Source organism: Pristiophorus japonicus, chromosome 13 (assembly GCF_044704955.1).
Source record: "Pristiophorus japonicus isolate sPriJap1 chromosome 13, sPriJap1.hap1, whole genome shotgun sequence".
Taxonomy (NCBI): domain Eukaryota; kingdom Metazoa; phylum Chordata; class Chondrichthyes; family Pristiophoridae; genus Pristiophorus; species Pristiophorus japonicus.
The window spans coordinates 121,854,351-121,873,971 of record NC_091989.1 but is presented as its reverse complement, the minus strand read 5'-3'; the positions used below and the strand labels follow the sequence as shown (position 1 = coordinate 121,873,971).

The 19,621-nt window shown below is 41.6% G+C and overlaps 1 protein-coding gene across 3 annotated transcripts in view; it reads right to left on the bottom strand.

Moving 5' to 3' along the window:
* The window catches only part of cfdp1 (craniofacial development protein 1), a 219,576-nt gene that overhangs the window by 161,076 nt on the left and 38,879 nt on the right, over positions 1–19,621 (bottom strand). For 2 of the 3 annotated variants that reach the window (XM_070897974.1, XM_070897972.1), the window contains exon 5: positions 10,085–10,213. In XM_070897974.1, coding sequence (XP_070754075.1) covers positions 10,085–10,213 — 129 coding nt within the window. Of the gene's footprint in view, positions 1–3,630; positions 3,917–10,084; positions 10,214–19,621 lie in introns of those variants that run through there. The other variant, XM_070897973.1, reaches the window with a different exon arrangement.

Here is a 19,621-nt window from a genome sequence, read left to right as displayed (position 1 = left end):
CAACAATGAATCAAGCTTCGGAGAGGGAAGATGCATAGATAGTTTATATTTAACTATTTTACACGGAGTGGTGAATGTGTGGAACAAACTACTCCAGGTAGCAAAGGAGATGGATAGTGTGGGAAAATTGAAAAGAAGAATTGGATAGGTATTCAAGGAAGAAGGCAATTGAAATGTATTTGTTTTTGGGGCTGACCAGCTGGACTGTTTAATCCTTTCTGTCCCCATACTTCCCTATATTCCTGTGCACTTTTTCTGTATGTTCACACGAGTTACAACAGAGCTACGTTTGAAGCTCTGATAAAACAGGTGTTGCAAATAAAGCAGCACTATCAGATCAGAATTTATAGCTGTAGAAAAGAAAAACCGGACATCATAAAACATATCTCTTTCATTTGGTATTACATGCAAGGTAATCATTTTCACATTTCAAATGATTTTCACTTAATTAAAAAAAAAACATCTGTTTTCAGGGTTACAAACCATCATAAGGCCTTCATAAAACTATCCTGAGATAATATAACCTGGTCTCTGTACTGCAGTGAAAGTTGAATGGGGTAATTGCTTTGAACCAATGATGCTACAGAGCATGTTTCCCTGAAAGACTGGTCTATGGCCAAGACTCTTGTGAACTGTGGGAATGGTGAAACTTCACGTGACTTCAGAGTGTGAAACCTATGAATTTCAGGTTTCTGAGGGGCAGAAATCTAATGCAGTGAGGCAGAGCGGCATTAATATAGGGTGGAGCCCATTTTGGTAAGGTATCGGCCCCCTGCTGGCTCCAAAGACAAGATCGTACAGCGGGCAAGGTATGGGGGAGGTTCTTCTGCCCGCTCTACCTCATGATGTGACTTTTGGGCACAGGACCAGAGGTTCCGATGGAAATCCCACCAGTACTGCACAATGTCACGTGCGAGGCCCAGAATGCAGTTAATCCAAGAGATCCATTGCTTTTTTGAAATAGTCAGACCAGTGAGGGAGCAGCACAGGAAGGGATTTAGCCAATTCTAAAAACTTAAGCTAGATCAGCCTGTCAATCCCCCAGAGTGGCAGGGGGCCATTCCAAAATCTCGCGGTGGCCCTGGGTGGGCACCCCAAGCATGCCGGTACTGATGCGGGCAACTGCTTTTTTAAAAAAAAATTACCCCGTCCCTAGGATTTTGGGCGAGGTCACGGTGATGGCAAATGGGCATGGAAGCCTGTGTGGTATCAGTTAACTCAGTTACTCATTGAATCAACTTTGAGCCATTGGTGACTCGCATTTTACCTTATTGGGAAAGGCCTCCAAACCCCTGTGCAAAATTGTTCCAGCTTTACACAAAAACATAAGAAATAGGAACAGGAGTAGGCCATCTGGCCCCTCGAGCCTGCTCTGCCATTTAATAAAATCATGGACTCAGCTCCACTTCCCTGCCTGCTCCCCATAATCCTTTATTCCCTTAATCGCTCAAAAATCTGTCTATCTCTGCCTTATATATATTCAATGACCCAGCCTCCACAGCTCTCTGGGGCAAAGAATTCCATAGATTTACAACCCTCAGAGAAGGAATTCCTCATCAGTTTTAATAGGCGGCCCCTTATTCTGAGACTATGTCCCCTAGTTTTAGTTTTCCCTGAGTGGAAATATCCTCTCTGCATTCCCCTTATCTTATAACTTTCAATAAGATCAGCCCTTTGCAGATTTTGTGTGTCCTCCTCACAATTTGCTTTCCCACCCATCTTTGTATCATCAGCAAACTTGGCTACATTACACTCGGTCCCTTCATCCAAGTCATTAATATAGATTGTAAATACTTGAGGACCCAGCACCGATCCCTGCGGCACCCCACTAGGCACTGTTTGCCAACTGGAAAATGACCCATTTATCCTGACTCTCTGTTTTGTTAGTTAGCCAATCCTCTATCCATGCAAATATAATACCCCCAAATCCCATGAGCTTTTATCTTGTGCAGTAACCTCTTATGTGGCACCTTATCGAATGCCTTCTGGAAATTCAAATACACCACATCCACTGGTTCCCCCTTATCCACCCTGCTTGTTACATCCTCAAACAACTCCAGCAAATTTGGCAAACATGATTTCCCTTTCATAAAACCATGCTGACTCTGCTTGGTTGAATTATGCTTTGCCAAATGTCCCGCTACTGCTTCCTTAATAATGGACTCCAGAATTTTCCCAATGACAGATGTTAGGCTAACTGGTCTATAGTTTCCTGCTTTTTGCCTGCCTCCTTTTTTAAATACAGGTGTTACATCTGTATTCAATCAGCCACTGGAGCAATCAATCACTGTTGGTTAATGGCTCCATTGCAAAATAAAGCATCATTTTTATCAACTGCTATCAGCACTTCTAGAAAATCCCCTCATGACTGGAAATGAAATAAGTTGATTGGACACGTCCTCCTTCACTTGGTTATTCAAAAGCTATACATTGCAGAGCTTGTCACTGACTCACTATTTCAATTTTCTTTGCAATACGATTAGGAACGTGATGGAAGTTACAAAAACCCAATTAATCAACAGCAGTGAAATAAATATTGATCTTCAGCATGAACTAATGGCCCTGAAATTGCGGTGTGTATGATGGCATATTCCCTTTGAAATCCACAGCAAGTTTGGGATTTCCTCATGCTCGGAATCCGGAACTTGCTGCCCGCCAATGTACACATTGACAGGGGGTCACGAAAAAGCAATTGCTGGCACAGAGTTGGGCTATTTGCCCAACGACTGGTCAGCGATTGCTCACAAAGTCTTACGGTTGATACAAGCAGGCGCAGGGCCCATTTACATCTGCACAAGGGGATAGCTAAGCTATTAATTAAATATTTTCATATCCTAAATTAAGCGCACACACTGTGTGAAATGAATTTATGCAAATTACAGTTGTAATGATGTAGAAAATTATCAACAAATTTAATTTTTAAGTGAGGTTGGTGGAATAAAAGTAATTACGAATGAAATTCCATTTCTGTAAATTGTACAATGATTAGATTTCGGGATTCCATTGCGTGTCATTAGGAGATTCCCTTTGTAAATGAGTAAAATAAATTCTGCTTATTGTTTGGAGGACCAGGCCTATGTGGTCCCAGGTACACTTCCTTACCGTCTGCATCCCTGGGATCCTTCAGCCATTACGCTGCCCTTCGCCTAGAGGTCTTGGACCGTAATTTTTCGCAGCCTGGCTACCAGCAGGTACTTTTGTAATTATTTCACGGGTCGGAGGCACACTCTAGAGGTTCGCCTCCTACTGCAATTTCTCACCCAATATCTCCAAATCCAAACTTTGTGCTCTTAGGTGTTAGCCCTGGCTCAGTGGTAGTACTCTCTCCTCCAAGTCAGACTTGACACATAATCCAGGTTGACACTTCAGTGCAGTACCGAGTGACAGCTGCACTTTCCGAGGTGTCGTCTTTCAGATGAGACGTTAAGCGGAGGCCCCGTTCATCTTCTCAGGTGGACATAAAAGATCACATAGCATTATTCAAAGAAAAGCAGAGGATTTCTCCCAGAGTCCTAACCAATATTTATCCCTCAAATATCACAAATAAATGATCTGGTCATTTCATTGCTGTTTTTGCAGCCTTACCGTGTGCAAAATCATCTGTTCACATTACAATAGCAACTGTGCTTCAAAAGAACTTTATTGCCTGAGATTCTCTTTTAGATGTATAGAAGTCAAGAAAAACATTACAAGTTAATTCCTCCTCATCAGTTTTATGAATTTTCAACCAAGTATTCTGATTTTAGGATCAAAGCAGTGGCTTTGACCGTGATGAAAGAAGTCCAGAGTAGTTCCATGTTTCAGCAGTTGCAAAGCCCTTTTAGCACAAGTGCCTGGTGTTGACAGCCCTGAAAACATAATTACAGTCTGCAGCTGAAGGAATGATCTCACTTCGGTAGTCTGAGATTCAGAAGTGCTTTGGTGCAAATAGAGACATAATTAGTGTCACGAAATGACCAGACTAAATAACACTGGTGGAGATGGAAACTTGGACTCTTCGATGGGAAAGCAATTCAAACACTATAGTCACCTTGGTTCCAATTACAGACTGAGAATCTTAATGCAAAGGCAACAGAAGTCAAAGAGCTAATGTTTTATGTAATAAGAAGCGACATGCCTAGCCTGCTGGTGACTAATGGTTGCCACAATTACAGAGGACACTTACAAAAAACAATCTACATTAATATACTTGCAAACATCTTCAAGTTCAGATCTACTATATTATAGAATGCTTCAGGCCATCATCTGTCACTCCACAAGTTTAGCTCATTTGCAAGAAGTATATTCTAAGAATATAAAAGCTGAGAGTCATATTTAAAAAATAAATCAGATCACATTGTTCAATACTTCATAAACTAACTTTGGCTGCTGGAAAATAATTTCTCTATTGCATAACATAAGTGAGCTGTACAGTCATAGAAAATAGGTGCAGGAGTAGGCCATTCGGTCCTTCGAGCCTGCAGTACAACTCAATAAGATCATGGTTGATCATTCACCTCAGTACTCCTTTCCTGCTTTCTCTCCTTGCCCCTCGATCCCTTTAGCCGTAAGGGCCATATCTAATTCCCTCTTGAATATATCCAACGAACTGGCATCAACAACTCTCAGTGAAGACGTTTCTCCTCAACTCAGTCCTAAATGGCTTACCACTTATCCTTAGACTGTGTCCCCTGGTTCTGGACTTCCCCAACATCAGGAACATTCTTCCTCCATCTAACCTGTCCAGTCCCGTCAGAATTTTATATGTTTCTATGAGATCCCCTCTCATTCTTCTAAACTCCAGTGAATACAGGCCTAGTCGATCCAGTCTCTCCTTATAGGTCAGTCCGGCCATCCCGGGGATCAGTCTGATGAACCTTTGCTGCACTCCCTCAATAGCAAGAACGTCCTTCCTCAGATTAGGAGACCAAAGCTGAACACAATATTCCAGGTGAGGCCTCACCAAGGCCCTGCACAACTGCAGTAAGACCTCTCTGCTCCTATACTCAAATCCCCTAGCTATGAAGGCCAACATACCATTTGCCGCCTTCACCGCCTGCTGTACCTGCATGCCAATTTTCAATGACTGATGTACCATGACACCCAGGTCTTGCTGCACCTCCCCCTTTCCTAATCTGCCGCCATTCAGATAATATTCTGCCTTCATGTTTTTGCCACCAAAGTGGATAACCTCACATTTATCCACATTTTACTGCATCTGCCATGCATTTGTCCATTCACTTAATCTGTCCAAGTCACCCTGCAGCCTCTTAGCATCCTCCTCGCAGCTCACACTGCCACCCAGCTTAGTGTCATCGGCAAACTTGGAGATATTACACTCAATTCCTTCATCTAAATCATTGATGTATATTGTAAATAGCTGGGGTCCCAGCACTGAGCCCTGCGGCACCCGACTAGTCACTGCCTGCCTTCTGAAAAGGACCCATTTATCCCGACTCTCTGCTTCCTGTCTGCCAACTAATACCACGTGCTTTAATTTTGCACACCAATCTCTTGTGTGGGACCTTCTCAAAAGCCTTTTGAAAGTCCAAATACACCAAAGTCCAAATATGTTGCTTAATCTATGAAAAAACACAGCTGTTACCTGACTTGCTTTCTATAATGGTTGGAATAGCACTGTCAATCAAAGCAATCCTGCTGTACCTTAAGAAGGAACAAAGTTCAGGCAGCTTTATAATCCTGAACCAGATCAAAGCCCACCATGAACCTTAAAGGGGAATAGTGTTGGTTTTGGTGGGATTTTTTTGTTTTACAATACGGTATTTTCCTCTTTGAACCTCCATCTTCTACTTTCTGACTTCTGTTTTTTTTCTGTTAACATCACTATTATCTTCATAGTACAGCTATTATTTGTTAGAGGTTCATGTTTTAAGATATCACATTATTGCAAGTGGTAGGTTCACAGCTATTCTACCAAAGGGAGCTGCTAAGTTCAGATATTTACAATCTCAAAATCATGGGAGGAGCCGCAGTAAACGAGATCACCGCTCAGCCTCACAAGTCTAGATTTCTCCGGTCTTTTCTTATAAGCCAAACCTTGAACACTAGGAATCATCACCATGGCTCTTCACTGAATTGCACCCAGTGCCCGATTTTCTCCTTTGAGTCTTAGTAGCCAGTACATGGAGGGTTCGACAGGGGAGCTGCTGAGAGTTGGTTTCCCCTGGCCGAGAGTCTAGAACTAGGGGGCACAGTCTCAGGATAAGGAGCTGGCTATTTAGAACTGAGATGAGGAGAAATTTCTTCACTCAGAGGGTTGTGAATCTTTGAGCATCCATAGCCCTCTGGGTTAGAGAATTCCAGTCGTTGAGTATATTCAAGATGGAGATCGATAGATTTTTGGACTAGGAGAATCAAGGGATTATGAGTATAGGGTGGGAAAGTGGAGTTGAGGTAGAAGATCAGCCTTAATGAATAACAGAGCAGGCTTGAGGGGCCGTATGACCTACACCTGCTGCTGTTAATGTTCTCATGGTCAAAATGACACTGACCAGCAGCAGTGAAGCAAAGGAATTTAGTTATTGCTCTGCTGAGAGAGCTGCTGCTCAATATAACTTGATATTTTCAGAGGCCTCCAGAATCTAGTCTGTCTGCACCAACTCATATTGAGGATCCAGATTTTCTTCTCCAGTCAGTACTTTATAAAAAGAGTAAAGTAAAGCACCATGCCTCCTCTGCTGTCCTGTCAGCACGAGGCATATAAATTGTCTAGAAAAAGCAACAAACCTGAGGACTGGAAGAAATTTAGAATTCAACAGAGGAGGACTAAGGGTTTAATTAAGAGGGGGAAAATGGAGTACGAGAGGAAGCTTGCAGGGAACATAAAAACTGACTGCAAACGCTTCTATAAATGTGTGAAGAGAAAAAGATTAGTGAAGACAAACGTAGGTCCCTTGCAGTCGGATTCAGGTGAATTTATAATGGGGAACAAAGAAATGGCAGACCAATTGAACAAATACTTCAGTTCTGTCTTCACGAAGGAAAACACAAGTAACCTTCTAAATGTACTAGGGGACAGTGGGTCTAGTGAGGAACTGAAGGATATCCTTATTAGGCGGGAAATTGTGTTAGGGGAATTGATGGGATTGAAGGCCAATAAATCCCCAGGGCCTGATAGTCTGCATCCCAGAGTACTTAAGGAAGTGGCCCTAGAAATAGTGGATGCATAGGTGATCATTTTCCAACCGTCTATCGACTCTGGATCAGTTCCTGTGGACTGGAGGATAGCTAATGTAATGGCACTTTTTAAAAAAGGCAGGAGAGAGAAAACGGGTAATTATAGACCGGTTAGCCTGACATCAGTAGTGGGGAAAATGTTGGAATCAATCATTAAGGATGAAATAGCAGCGCATTTGGAAAGCAGTGACAGAATCGGTCAAGTCAGCATGGATTTATGAAAGGGAAATCATGCTTGACGAATTTTTTGAGGATGTAACTAACAGAGTGGACAAGGGAGAACCAGTGGATGTGGTGTATTTGGACTTTCAAAAGGCTTTTGACAAGTTCCCGCAAAAGAGATTGGTGTGCAAAATCAAAGCGCATGGTATTGGGGGTAATGTACTTACGTGGATAGAGAATTGGTTGGCAGACAGGAAGCAGAGAGTCGGGATATACAGGACCTTTTCAGAATGGCAGGCAGTGACTAGTGGAGTGCCACAGGGCTCAGTGCTGGGACCCCAGCTCTTTACAATATACATTAACAATTTAGATGAAGGAATTGAGTGTAATATCTCCAAGTTTGCAGATGACACTAAACTGGGTGGTGGTGTGAGCTGTGAGGAGAACGTTAAGAGGCTGCAGGGTGACTGCAGGTTAGGTGTGTGGGCAAATGCAGTATAATGTGGATAAATGTGAGGTTATCCATTTTGGGGGCAAAAACACAAAGGCAGAATATTATCTGAATGGCGGCAGATTAGGAAAAGGGGAGGTGCAACGAGACCTGGGTGTCATGGTTCATCAGCCACTGAAAGTGGGCATGCAGGTACAGCAGACGGTGAAGGCGGCAAATGGTATGTTGGCCTTCATAGCTAGGGGATTTGAATATAAGAGCAGGGAGGTCTTACTGCAGTTGTACAGGGCCTTAGTGAGGCCTCACCTGGAATATTGTGTTCAGTTTTGGTCTCCTAATCTGAGGAAGGACGTTCTTGCTATTGAGGGAGTGTAACGAAGGTTCACCAGACTGATTCCAGGGATGGTTGGACTGTCATATGAGGAGAGACTGGATCAACTGGGCCTTTATATACTGGAGTTTAGAAGGATGAGAGGGGATCTCATAGAAACGTATAAGATTCTGACGGGACTGAACAGGTTAGATGCGGGAAGAATGTTCCCGATGTTGGGGAATTTCAGAACCAGGGGACAGAGTCATAGGATAAGGGATAGGCCATTTAGGACTGAGATGAGGAGAAACTTCTTCACTCAGAGTTGTTAACCTATGGAATTCCCTGTCGCAGAGAGTTGTTGATGCCAGTTCATTGGATATATTCAAGAGGGAGTTAGATATGGCTCTTACTGCTAAAGGGATCAAGGGCTATGGAGGGAAAGCTGGAAAGGGGTACTGAGGGAATGATCAGCCATGATCTTATTGAATGGCCTACTCCTGCACCTATTTTCTATGTTTCTATGTCCCTACGCATGAAAGAGAACGGGAAACAGAGAAGCAGCACTTTCTTCACAATAAGATGGCAGTCAATCACTTGCCCTATTTCTTACATTCCCAAAGGCACTGCCAGATTCAGATTGCCCAATGGTATTTTTGGAAATCTGCAGCTGAAAAAATGTCCATGAGAAAGGGCAGAGTTTCTAAATACATGTTACCTGCATGTTTCAAAGTAACACATACATGCCTGCAGGAAAAGTCCCAAAAATTCAATAAGTGAAAACATGTAGGAAAAAACCCCCGAGAATACCATTTCATTTTCTAGGATGTTTCGAATATAATTGACCACGAAGAGCAAATCTGAAAATTATTTTGCCTTAAAGTACAACACAACTAGTCTTAAATATATATCGTCACTCTCCCATCTCACTGCAGTTAAATCATTCATGAATTCACATTTTCATATTGATATGTATTTAGCGAATTAAATGTGAAGATTTTAGAACAAAGTTTTGTAGAAAAGCAAAAAATAAGAATCTAAAGTATTAAAAAACAGTTCTATCATTAGCAAAAATGATTAAACAATGAAAAGAACTTGGTGTTCTCCAATCATTAAAATGAACGTATGCAATGTCAAACTGATCCAGAGCATGCTGTTCCATTGACCTGGGAATAATTAAGGACCTTTTAAATTCTTTGATAAAACAGAAGTGAGATCCATCACCTATAGATATAATAAACGAGCTGGAAACTAATTAGTACTGTTTAATCCACTGGGATTTGTGAATTACCTAGATTATAAATAAATTTTCTTACATATAATTTGGACTAAATCAAGCACTGATGTAGCACCAATATTCTGTCAAAAAAGATCTGCCACACATAGCCCCTTCAGATCCTTATAAGCTCTTCTTACAGTAGACTTCAATGAATTTGATATGGATTCAACTCCACAGTGAAACTTTTCATGTGAACCATCCACTTCACAGTTGCCAGGTAGTTTCCTCCTCCAACATGGGTTTTAAAAGAAACAAATTCAGTGCCTATACTGTGCCAACATGGACCTTGAGTTAAACCACTTTTTTCCTAAGTAACTTGAAACCACGTTGAGCTTCGAGACTTTGGACATAATTGTGTGTCCAAATACTGATCTGAACATTATCTTCAGAAAATGACCCAGTCTGGAGACATGACAAAACCACATTGCCAATCCAATTGCACATCGGCAAGACTGAATTTAAAGAGATTTGGGAAATGCAGTAGTACAAGTACAACCGACTCAAAGCAAGTTGGGCTGGAGTTCTGCCATAAATGTGGATACATTAGGAGGTCTCCAGTCTCCTATGTAAAATATATAAAAAGATAAGTGACTAACTGAACAACCAATGCACGTTCCAGAATATCTTCATATTGATAATCTGCTTTGACTGGCATCGAGAGAAGCCAATTTCTAACCATGTATGAGTTATGGGAATCGGTACTTACCCTGAACCTGTCGGGGCTCCCGTTTCCGTGCTCGCTGGTGCTGCTGGAGAACGTTTTTCCGGATCTTCATTCCGGTTTTGCAAAAAATCTTTAGCTTCTTTAGAAGCAGCATCCACTTCTTTAGTCACTCTAAAAGGACAAAGTAAAATGGTTCGATTCTATGTAAAGTCACCACTTTTAACTCTAAAGCCCATTGTTTATATAATATAGGAACAGCGCAAACAGGTTTCGTATACTAGGAGAAAAGAAAAATACTACGGATGCTGGAAATCTGAAATAAAAGCAAAAAATGCTGGAAATACACAACAGGCAAGGCCTTCTGAATATTTCCAGCATTTTCTATTTTTATTTTGTAAACTATGACTTCAATATTCAACTAAAATAACAAAATGTATAGATCAACCTCGAACCAAGTCAAAAACGGCAGATTGTGAAAATGAACTACATTTATCTTGCACCTTTCACAACTTCAGGACATCCCAAAGAGATTTGCAGCTGAAGAAGTGCTTTTTCAGCCCAGTCTCTGTTGTAATGTTGGGAAACGCAGTAGTCAATTTGCGCTCAGCAAGGTTCCACAAATAACAATGAGATAATGACCAGATAATCTTTTTTTAAAAAAAAGTAATTCTGGTTAAAGGATGACTATTGCCCAGGACACTGGGGAGAACTTCCCTGCTCTTTGAGTAGTGTATTGGAATATTTTACATCCACCCAAGAGAGAGCTTCAGTTTAACGTTTTATTTGAAAGACGGCACCTCAGACAGTGCAGCACTCCCTCTGTATAGCACCAAGGCGTCAGCCTGGATTAGGTGCTCAAGTCTGTGAAGTGGGACTTGAACCTGCAACCTTCTGACTCTTGCGAGAGAGAGTGTTACCACTGAGCCAATGCTGGCACCATTAGATTTATGCTTTAAAGAGAACACTTAAGTTTTCTCAACATAAAAATGAGAATCTTTTCATTTCAAAATGTGAAAAAAACAATCCAAGTAAGTTCATTTATTGTGCTAAGTTTCAATTTGTAAGTAAATTAAATACAGGTTACATCTTAGAGACCAGCCTTTGACCAAAAGTGCATTTACTCTATTATTAACTCATTAAAAAAGGCCAGGTGACTAAATTATCCATTGTGAAAAACTTATTCTGCAACACAAGTCCAGTCGCTAGATCCTTCCATTTTGTTACTGTGATGACATCAGGCCTCTCGGGTCATCACAGCGTCTTCTCCATGGACACAGGCATCTTACAATTGTATAAATATCAGATAGCATTCTGGAGATTTCAACAATTGGGGCAAAAACTGAAACTCTAAACTTGCTAACATTTTGGAGATTTTCCTCTATGTTGTATTTTTCCACTGACCTATTACAATACCAATTAGTCTTCAAATTTGAATCCGTTTTTTTAGAACCCACGTAAAGCAATTGCAACAGAAGCTGAGTAAATGGTGCATTTTTCCACATTCCACTGGCGCACACTGCCAACATGAAAGCACTCCCAGTTCAGAGGTAGCATCAATTAAATGGTCTCTTTACTCAGCCTCAGTGATGTTGTGTCACCTCCATCTTCAAGTGTACCCATACTGCATCTTTGTAATGTTGGCACAGCTAGTCTTGTGCTTCTGAGCAAACAATCATTTTGCCCTAAATTATGCACCATTTAGGAACATCTGGGTTAAAATTGCCACTGATTTTACTTTAGATCCTTAACAGTTATCAAAGATAAAGATGGTTTAATATTCATCTCATGTGTCTGGGCTGGATTCAAACTCAGACCCCAACTGTGAACAGAGTGTTCTTATCTTGTAATCTGTCTTTGTGACCAGATATACCTGTAGGGTTGACTCACTGACAACTTATTTTAAAAATGCAGCCTACATTTCAATATATTGTGCATCCCAACATGTATGCCACCCTCCATTAAGTTCAAATTTAAACTTGAGCTTCATTAGATGCCCATGCAGGTTCCCAGCCACGTTCACACATTTCCCCCCCAGGCGTCCTCTCCATTTTCCATCTGAAGCCGAGTAGCTTGGTGACTTCCAAAGTACCAATAGGCAGTACCTTGCCTAAAGGGCTTTACTTCAAGTCCCCTATCAGCATTCAAGGGGAGTCTCAAAAGTGCGCATCTTACTCTGCTGTTTCCCATGCCAATATTCTGTCACCATCTCCCCAGACCCTTCACGTTACACATCACTGCCCAACAACACAGCAAGGAAGCGATGCCATTCTCAGACCCCTGTCAATGCTGCCTTTAAATTTTCTACTTTGAGGTGCACAAGCATATTGCAGGTTGTCTTACCCACTTATTTCCTTCCATCAAACCTAGATTGATATATGTAACTTACCATATTGTCAATTTTCATCTTCGACACACACAGTACATCAATATAGTAATTATATGAAAGGGAAATCATGTTTGACAAATTTTCTGGAGTTCTTCGATGAAGTAACAAACAGGGTGGATAGGGGGAACCAGTGGATGTGGTGTATTTGGATTTCCAGAAGGCATTCGATAAGGTGTCACATAAGAGGTTACTACATAGATAAAAGCTCACGGGGTTGGGGTAATATATTAGCATGCATAGAGGATTGGTTAACTAACAGAAAACAGAGAGTCGGGATAAATGGGTAATTTTCCAGTTGGCAAACAGTAACTAGTGGGGTGCCGCAGGGATCGGTGCTGGGTCCTCAACTACTTACAATCTATATTAATGACTTGGATGAAGGGACCGAGTGTAATGTAGCCAAGTTTGCTGATGATACAAAGATGGGTGGGAAAGCAAATTGTGAGGAGGACACTAAAAATCTGCAAAGGGATATAGACAGGCTAAGTGGGTGGGCAAAAATTTGGCAGATGGAGTATAGGGCCCAAATTTCTCCATGAGTTGCACCGTTTTTTTTGGCGTAACTTGATTTTTCCGGTGTATCTTTTTAGTTGTAAATATAGCCACTTAATTTGCGCCACTGTGAGTGAGTTAGTTAGGTTTTTTGTTAGGTCAGTTTTTTTTCCAAAAGGAGGCATTCCCAACCACTTGCACCATTTAAGCCAATTTGACCAGAAAAAGTTGTACTAAACTAACTTAAGGCAGCGTATGTGTCCACTTCTATCCACACAGAAAGAACTTACTTACAGTTAAGGAATCAGCGCAAGTAACTACATTTAAAGTGCTACCAAGCACCAAACAAAGCACAAAAAGTAATAAGCAATTAATTAATAAAAAATAGAAGGAATCCTGCCCCTAAAGCACCAAGACCAAAGTAATAAGCAATCAATAAATAATAAAAAAAATAGGAGGAACCCTGCACCTAAAGCACCAAAATCAATCAGTAAGTAATAAATAAAAAATAGAAATCCTACCTAAGGGAACGCAGCAGGCCGCCGATGAGGGAGCCCATTCGGCCAGAGCTCGGAACTTCGTGCTTCAGCCCCTCCCACACAGCCTGCAGCGGCCTCCCACACAGAAACGGCCTACCAGGAGCTGCTGCACATGCGCGTAGACTCCAGCGTGCATGTGCAGAGGTCCCGGCACTGAAAAATCCATTGGGCCACGCTGCGCCACGACGGAGGAGAGGCTGGGGAGCGGCCAAAATATGGAGGTCTTTTTTCGGCGCACTTGGAGGTGGGCAAAAGCGTCGCAGCTCGAGTGAGGGTGCCAGAAAAAGAGGTTAGGGAAATTTGGGCCTATAATGTGGGAAAATATGAGGTTATCCACTTTGGCAGAAATAATAGAAAAGCAAATTTTAATTTAAATGGAGAAAAATTGCAAAGCGCTGCAGTACAGAGAGACCTGGCGCATGAAACACAAAAAGTTAGTATGCAGGTACAGCAAGTAATCAGGAAGGTAAATGGAATGTTGGTCTTTATTGTAAGGGGAATAGAGTATAAAAGCAGAGAAGTCCTGCTACAACTGTATAGGGTATTGGTGAGGCCACACCTGGAGTACTGCATACAGTTTTGGTCTCCGTATTTAAGGAAGGATATACTTGCATTGGAGGCTGTTCAGAGAAGATTCACTAAGTTGATTCCGGAGATGAGGGGGTTGACTTATGAAGATAGGTTGGGCCTATACACATTGGGGTTCATAAGAATGAGAAGTGATCGTATTGAAAGTTATAAGATAATGAGGGGGTTCGACAAGTTGAATGCAGAGAGGATATTTCCATTCGGGAAACTAAAACTAGGGGACAGAGTCAGAATAAGGGGCCGCCTATTTAAAACTGAGATGAGGAGAAATTTCTTCTCTCAGAGGGTTGTAATTCAATAGAATTCTCTGCCCCAGAGAGCTGTGGAGGCTGGGTCATTGATTATAGTTAAGGCAGAGATAGACAGATTTTTGAGCGATAAGGGAGTAAAGGGTTATGGGGAGTGGGCAGGGAAGTGGAGCTGAGCCCATGATCAGATCAGCCATGATCTTATTGAATGCTGAGCAGACTCGAGGGGCCAAATGGCCTACTCCTGCTCCTATTTCTTATGTTCTTATGTTCTTATCAGTGGCTAATGGGTGGCACCACAGGCCTGCCTATTATCAAATGCATTTTGTAAACCATCTAAATTTTTCTTGACCTTTAAATGCCAACACCACTTATGACACTCCTTTGGAATGCATCAGAACCAAGCAAATGGATTTTTAAATATCATTGTACAGTTCAATTCCTCCTTCTGATAATCTTAGCATTTCAAAAGCTTTATTGATTGCCGTTATTTTCTTTTCTACACGACTGCTTTACATATTTAACCTTCAATCTTCGAAGCTACCATGCACAGGATTATCAAACAAGAAAACGGTCGCCCTGAATAATTTGTAGCTTCAAATTGACTCCATCCATTATTTATGTCCCCATATGCTCTCGGAAGGGTTAATGACATTGAAGCAAGATTAACAACGTTTTTAAAAAAAGCAAACAAAATGATAATTAAGCAATAATGGACAAGCGGGAGTACAAGCAACGGTGTAATTGAGGAAAGACAGCTTGATTGAAAGACAAAATTGCAGGCTGAGAGCTTCAGTCAAGCTGCCTATCCTCAGTTACAATCCCCGCAGGATCACATGTCCATTTCTGCTTTAAAACTCACCTTAGAGGTTTAGGATTTTATTCCAGATTTTAAAAAAAATATATATATTGTATTGTTTATACAGCTTTCTGCTCCTCCTGGCAATCTAAACTTTCAGGTCATTCCATTTCTCAGATAAGGAAATCAAATCTCCAGACAGCCTGAAAACAACAAAGACTGCGAAGGAGGGAAAACAGCTAAAGAAAAGCAAAGATAATGGAAGAGTAAACTGAAAAACGGAAGAAATCAAAGAGCACAAAAAATACAAGGACAGAAAAAAAAGTATTTACACCAAGCTCCTCCCTTGGGTAATAATATTGAGACTTTATGTTTTGAAATGATTGAAATGAATGCAGGGGAATAGGAGGAATCAATTTTTATTACAATCTAGTTATATTTTTGCATTTGATCTATTATTTTGAGAAGGATGTGAGGAATCAGGGACAAAATACTAACTGAAGTACTTAGTTCTTATCTGATTTTAATTCCTCCATTTTTGCATGCTGTCAGTTTGATTGCAGCTTGTTCTGGCAAGGGAACAGTGATTAAAAACAAGAATAAGCGGTGGAAGGGGAGTGGGGGCTGGGAGAAAATTGTATGTAAATAGCAGTTTCTCTTCTCCCTCAATTTTATTCACTTTTCTCCCCAATGCTGGGATGAGATTCCATGAGCAATAACAGCCCTCCAGCACCTTGCTGAAGTAGCTGCTTTCATGTGTGAATCGAGACAGTAATCATCAGCGAACAGAGCTTGATGAATCACCAACCAACGTCCACACATGCATAGCTTTCAGCAGGGCTCACAGATTGGCGATCAAACACTAGGCCGCACTCTCTTCTGCCAAAGCCAGAATAATCCTGGCGAGCAAAGATAAATCTGGCTTCTTTTCTCCACTACCAACCATCTCCTTAGACCTGTCTCTCCTGCCCCTGCACTCTCACTTCAAAGTGCGAGAAGCTCAAACTTCGTCACTAAGATTGACTCCCCTTGCCTACTAAGCGCACCACAACCCTCCCCCCACCGCACCCCCCACCCTAAATCAGTGTCTTTCTCCCATTTTTCTTCTATTTCTCTTCATGCTTTCTCCAAACTCATCTTGTCCATTAGACTCACTTCCTGCTCCCTTGACCCCACCACCCCCTATCCATTCCCCTGAATTGACCACCCATCTTCCCTTCCTGACCCCCACCCCCCATGCGAGCTGAAATTGTAAATGGCCCCCCTCTCCTCATGTACTCACGGGCGGCATTAGGACCGTGCAATTGCAGGAAGCCTTGGGCAGATCCAGTGAAAGGATACCTACTCTCTCAACATCCAACCTTTTCCTCTCCATCGCATTTAGTTATGCCTCAAGCATGCAAAAAGGCAATTTTTATATCTTACACAAATGATTAGACAACGAGGGCATATTATTTTACCGAGGAGAGCAGAGGATTTGCAGTTGTCCTATAACAAGAGTCATAATGCAGACGACACACAGCAGCCACCAAACTCAGAGCCTCACCCTCCCGCAGTCATGGCCAAGGTGAGAGAAGGAGAAGTCAAAATTCAGTTTTCATGAACTACATGTACCAGTCAACTACTCAAGATATTATAAAGACCCCGCTGGGAAATTGTGCCTACAAGATAGTTAGGCTCAATGTTAGAATAGAAAAGGAAAAAGATGGGTCAAAGATAAGGGAGCTGGACTGGAAAAAGACAAAGTTCAGCAAAAACTAAAGGGATCTGGCTCCGAATGAACTGGCAGAAAAGTTAGCAAAGGGCCAGGAATCTTAAAATGTAAGATGGATAGAGTTAATGTAAATCTATTTCTATAATGCAAAACATTGCTGCATCATAGAGTTGCATGGAAAGGCAGATATTAAAATTAAACTGAAACTTAAAAAGGAGGCATGATAAAATTAGGGTCAACAATACTGAAGTACTGAGTAATATAAAAGTTTAGTGGGAGCTGAAAACAGAGAATAGGGCTATAAAGGGAACATGAAAGGAGACCAACAGTTAATATAAAATGAAATAGCAAGGGTTTTTATAAGCATATAAAAACAACTTGTCTTTTTATAGCACCTTTAACGTAGTAAAACATTGCAAGGCGCTTTACAGGAGCATTATCAAACAAAATTCGACACCAAGCCACATGAGATATTAGAGCAGATGACCAAAAGCTTGATCAAAGAGGTCATTCTTAAGGAGCATCTTTAAAGGAGGAAAGAGAGATAGAGCGGTGAGTTTTTTTTTGGGGGGGGGGGGGGCAGGGAGGGAATTCCAGAGCTCAGAGCTTTGTCAGCAGAAGGCACAGCCGCCAATGGTGGAGCAATTAAAATTAGGGATGCTCAAGAGGCTTGAATTGGAGGAACGCAGATATTTCAGTGAGTTGTAGGGCTGAAGGAGGTTGCAGAGATAGGGAGGAACAAGGTCATGGAGGGATTTGAAAACAAGGATGTGAATTAAAAAAAATAGAGGTAATGCTTAACCAGGAGCCAATGTAGGTCAGCGACCACAGGGGTGATGGGTGAACAGGACTTGGTGCGAATTAGGATAAGGGCAGCAGAGCTTTGGATTACACTTTAAGTTTATGGAGGGTGGAAGATGGTACGGTATAACAGTTTGAGGTGGGTAGGACCACTCAGGAATGAGAGAAGGAGCCTAATTATAGAGCATGAAGGTATGGCAAAAATAATATTTTTTTTCTAACAAATGGTGAAAATTAGAAAGTAGGTGCACTACAGGAAAATATGGAACAACTATTAGAGACAACTGCAGTAAAGGAATTGGTTTAAAAAAATTAGAACTCAGGTTGGATACAGACTGGACCCCGACAGTGTCCATCTAGGCTATTGAAAGAAGTGAGGCAGAAGATAGTAGAGGCTTTGGTCACAATTTTTCAATCCTCCTTAAATATGCATATTGTGACATTGCACTGGAAAGTGTTCAATGCAGCATCTGAAACAGAGAAGCTAAGATTTAAATCGAGGTTTTTAAGATTAATGAAGGATTTTAATATAGTGAATAGGGAAAAACCATGCCTTTTGGTTGGGGAGCCAGCAATGATCACTAGAAGAGAGAAGAAAGAGGTCAGGAGAACATTTTTGATGCAGTGGGTTTTTGGAGCATGGAATGCTTTGCCACAGGGATTGGTTGAGGCAGAGACCATTGCATAGTTAAGGAAAAATTGGATAAATATTTGAAGCAGAGGAAGATAAGTGGCTATGGGAAGAGAGCACGGAAGTTGGATTAGTTTCGGATTACTCTAGCAAAACAGGCATGATAAGTCTCCTATTTCTATCGAGTGGGGAGAGTGGGAGAGGAGTCAATCCCATTCCACAATGCAAATCACTGCACTCCCTATATGTAAGAAATTTCAATTAAGCAGGTTGCATATGGGACACAATGGGAAAAAAAAAAATCAGTAACTCGAGTGTTATTAAATGACAAGATAACATTCTAGTAAGCAGCAGGTATGGCACATAGAATATGCAAAAGACACCATATACTTTAATCATAATTGAAGGTAACCTATAACTGAATAACTAGTGACTAAACCAATTCTTAACATGCGTAGTAATGTGAAGGTAAAACACACGAACTCAAAGGATTTACATTCAGATCCCACTGCTTAAGTGTTCCAACCAGTAGACTCCCCATCCCAAGGCGAGCCCAGCTCCTCAGTGCAACTACTGGGTTCCTGTAACCTTAGAAGAATCCACAATCAGATTCACCAAGAATGGCCACGCTTTCAAAATTGAAAATGCAGGATAATCAGAAATCAATTGGGCATGGTGCTAGAACAATTTATTTTGGCTGAATTTTGCACTTGTAGTATGGAAAAATTCAGACTGTAAATTCAAAAAATAAAATTAAAATTATTCTAACTTTTAAAACTCACAGGCTGAATTTTCACCGACTTTGCGACCGGGTTTTCTCCACAATTTGACCCTCCGCGGCGAAAACCCGGTCGGTGGGCTCCTCGTGGACCTCTTTGCAGCAGCGCTTCACTAAATTCACTAAATATATTCAAAAAGGAGTTAGATGACGTCCTTACTACTCGGGGGATCAAGGGGTATGGTGAGAAAGCAGGAATGGGGTACTGAAGTTGCATGTTCAGCCATGAACTCATTGAATGGCGGTGCAGGCTAGAAGGGCCGAATGGCCTGCTCCTGCACCTATTTTCTATGTTTCCACGTACTGTCGGGGAGAGGTGCGCTGACATGCAGTGGCGCAGATTGCGTTTGCGTCGCAGTTTCGGCACTCTCCCAACTCGTACATGGCGCCCAGAATAGCGACAGGTCAAACCTGTTGGTGCAGCCCTGCAGGCAGTGGTAAGTATGAAGATCTGCAAAAAGGCAAGTTAAAGTTCTTATTTTTTAGCGAATTTTTGGTAAGGGTTTTGTGAATGTTTTTAGCAATTTTTTTTGTTTTTTCCCCTCCTTCCCAAGGCCTCCCTCACAGCGCTACCAGCCCCGGACTAAAGTTGGCGAAACTCAC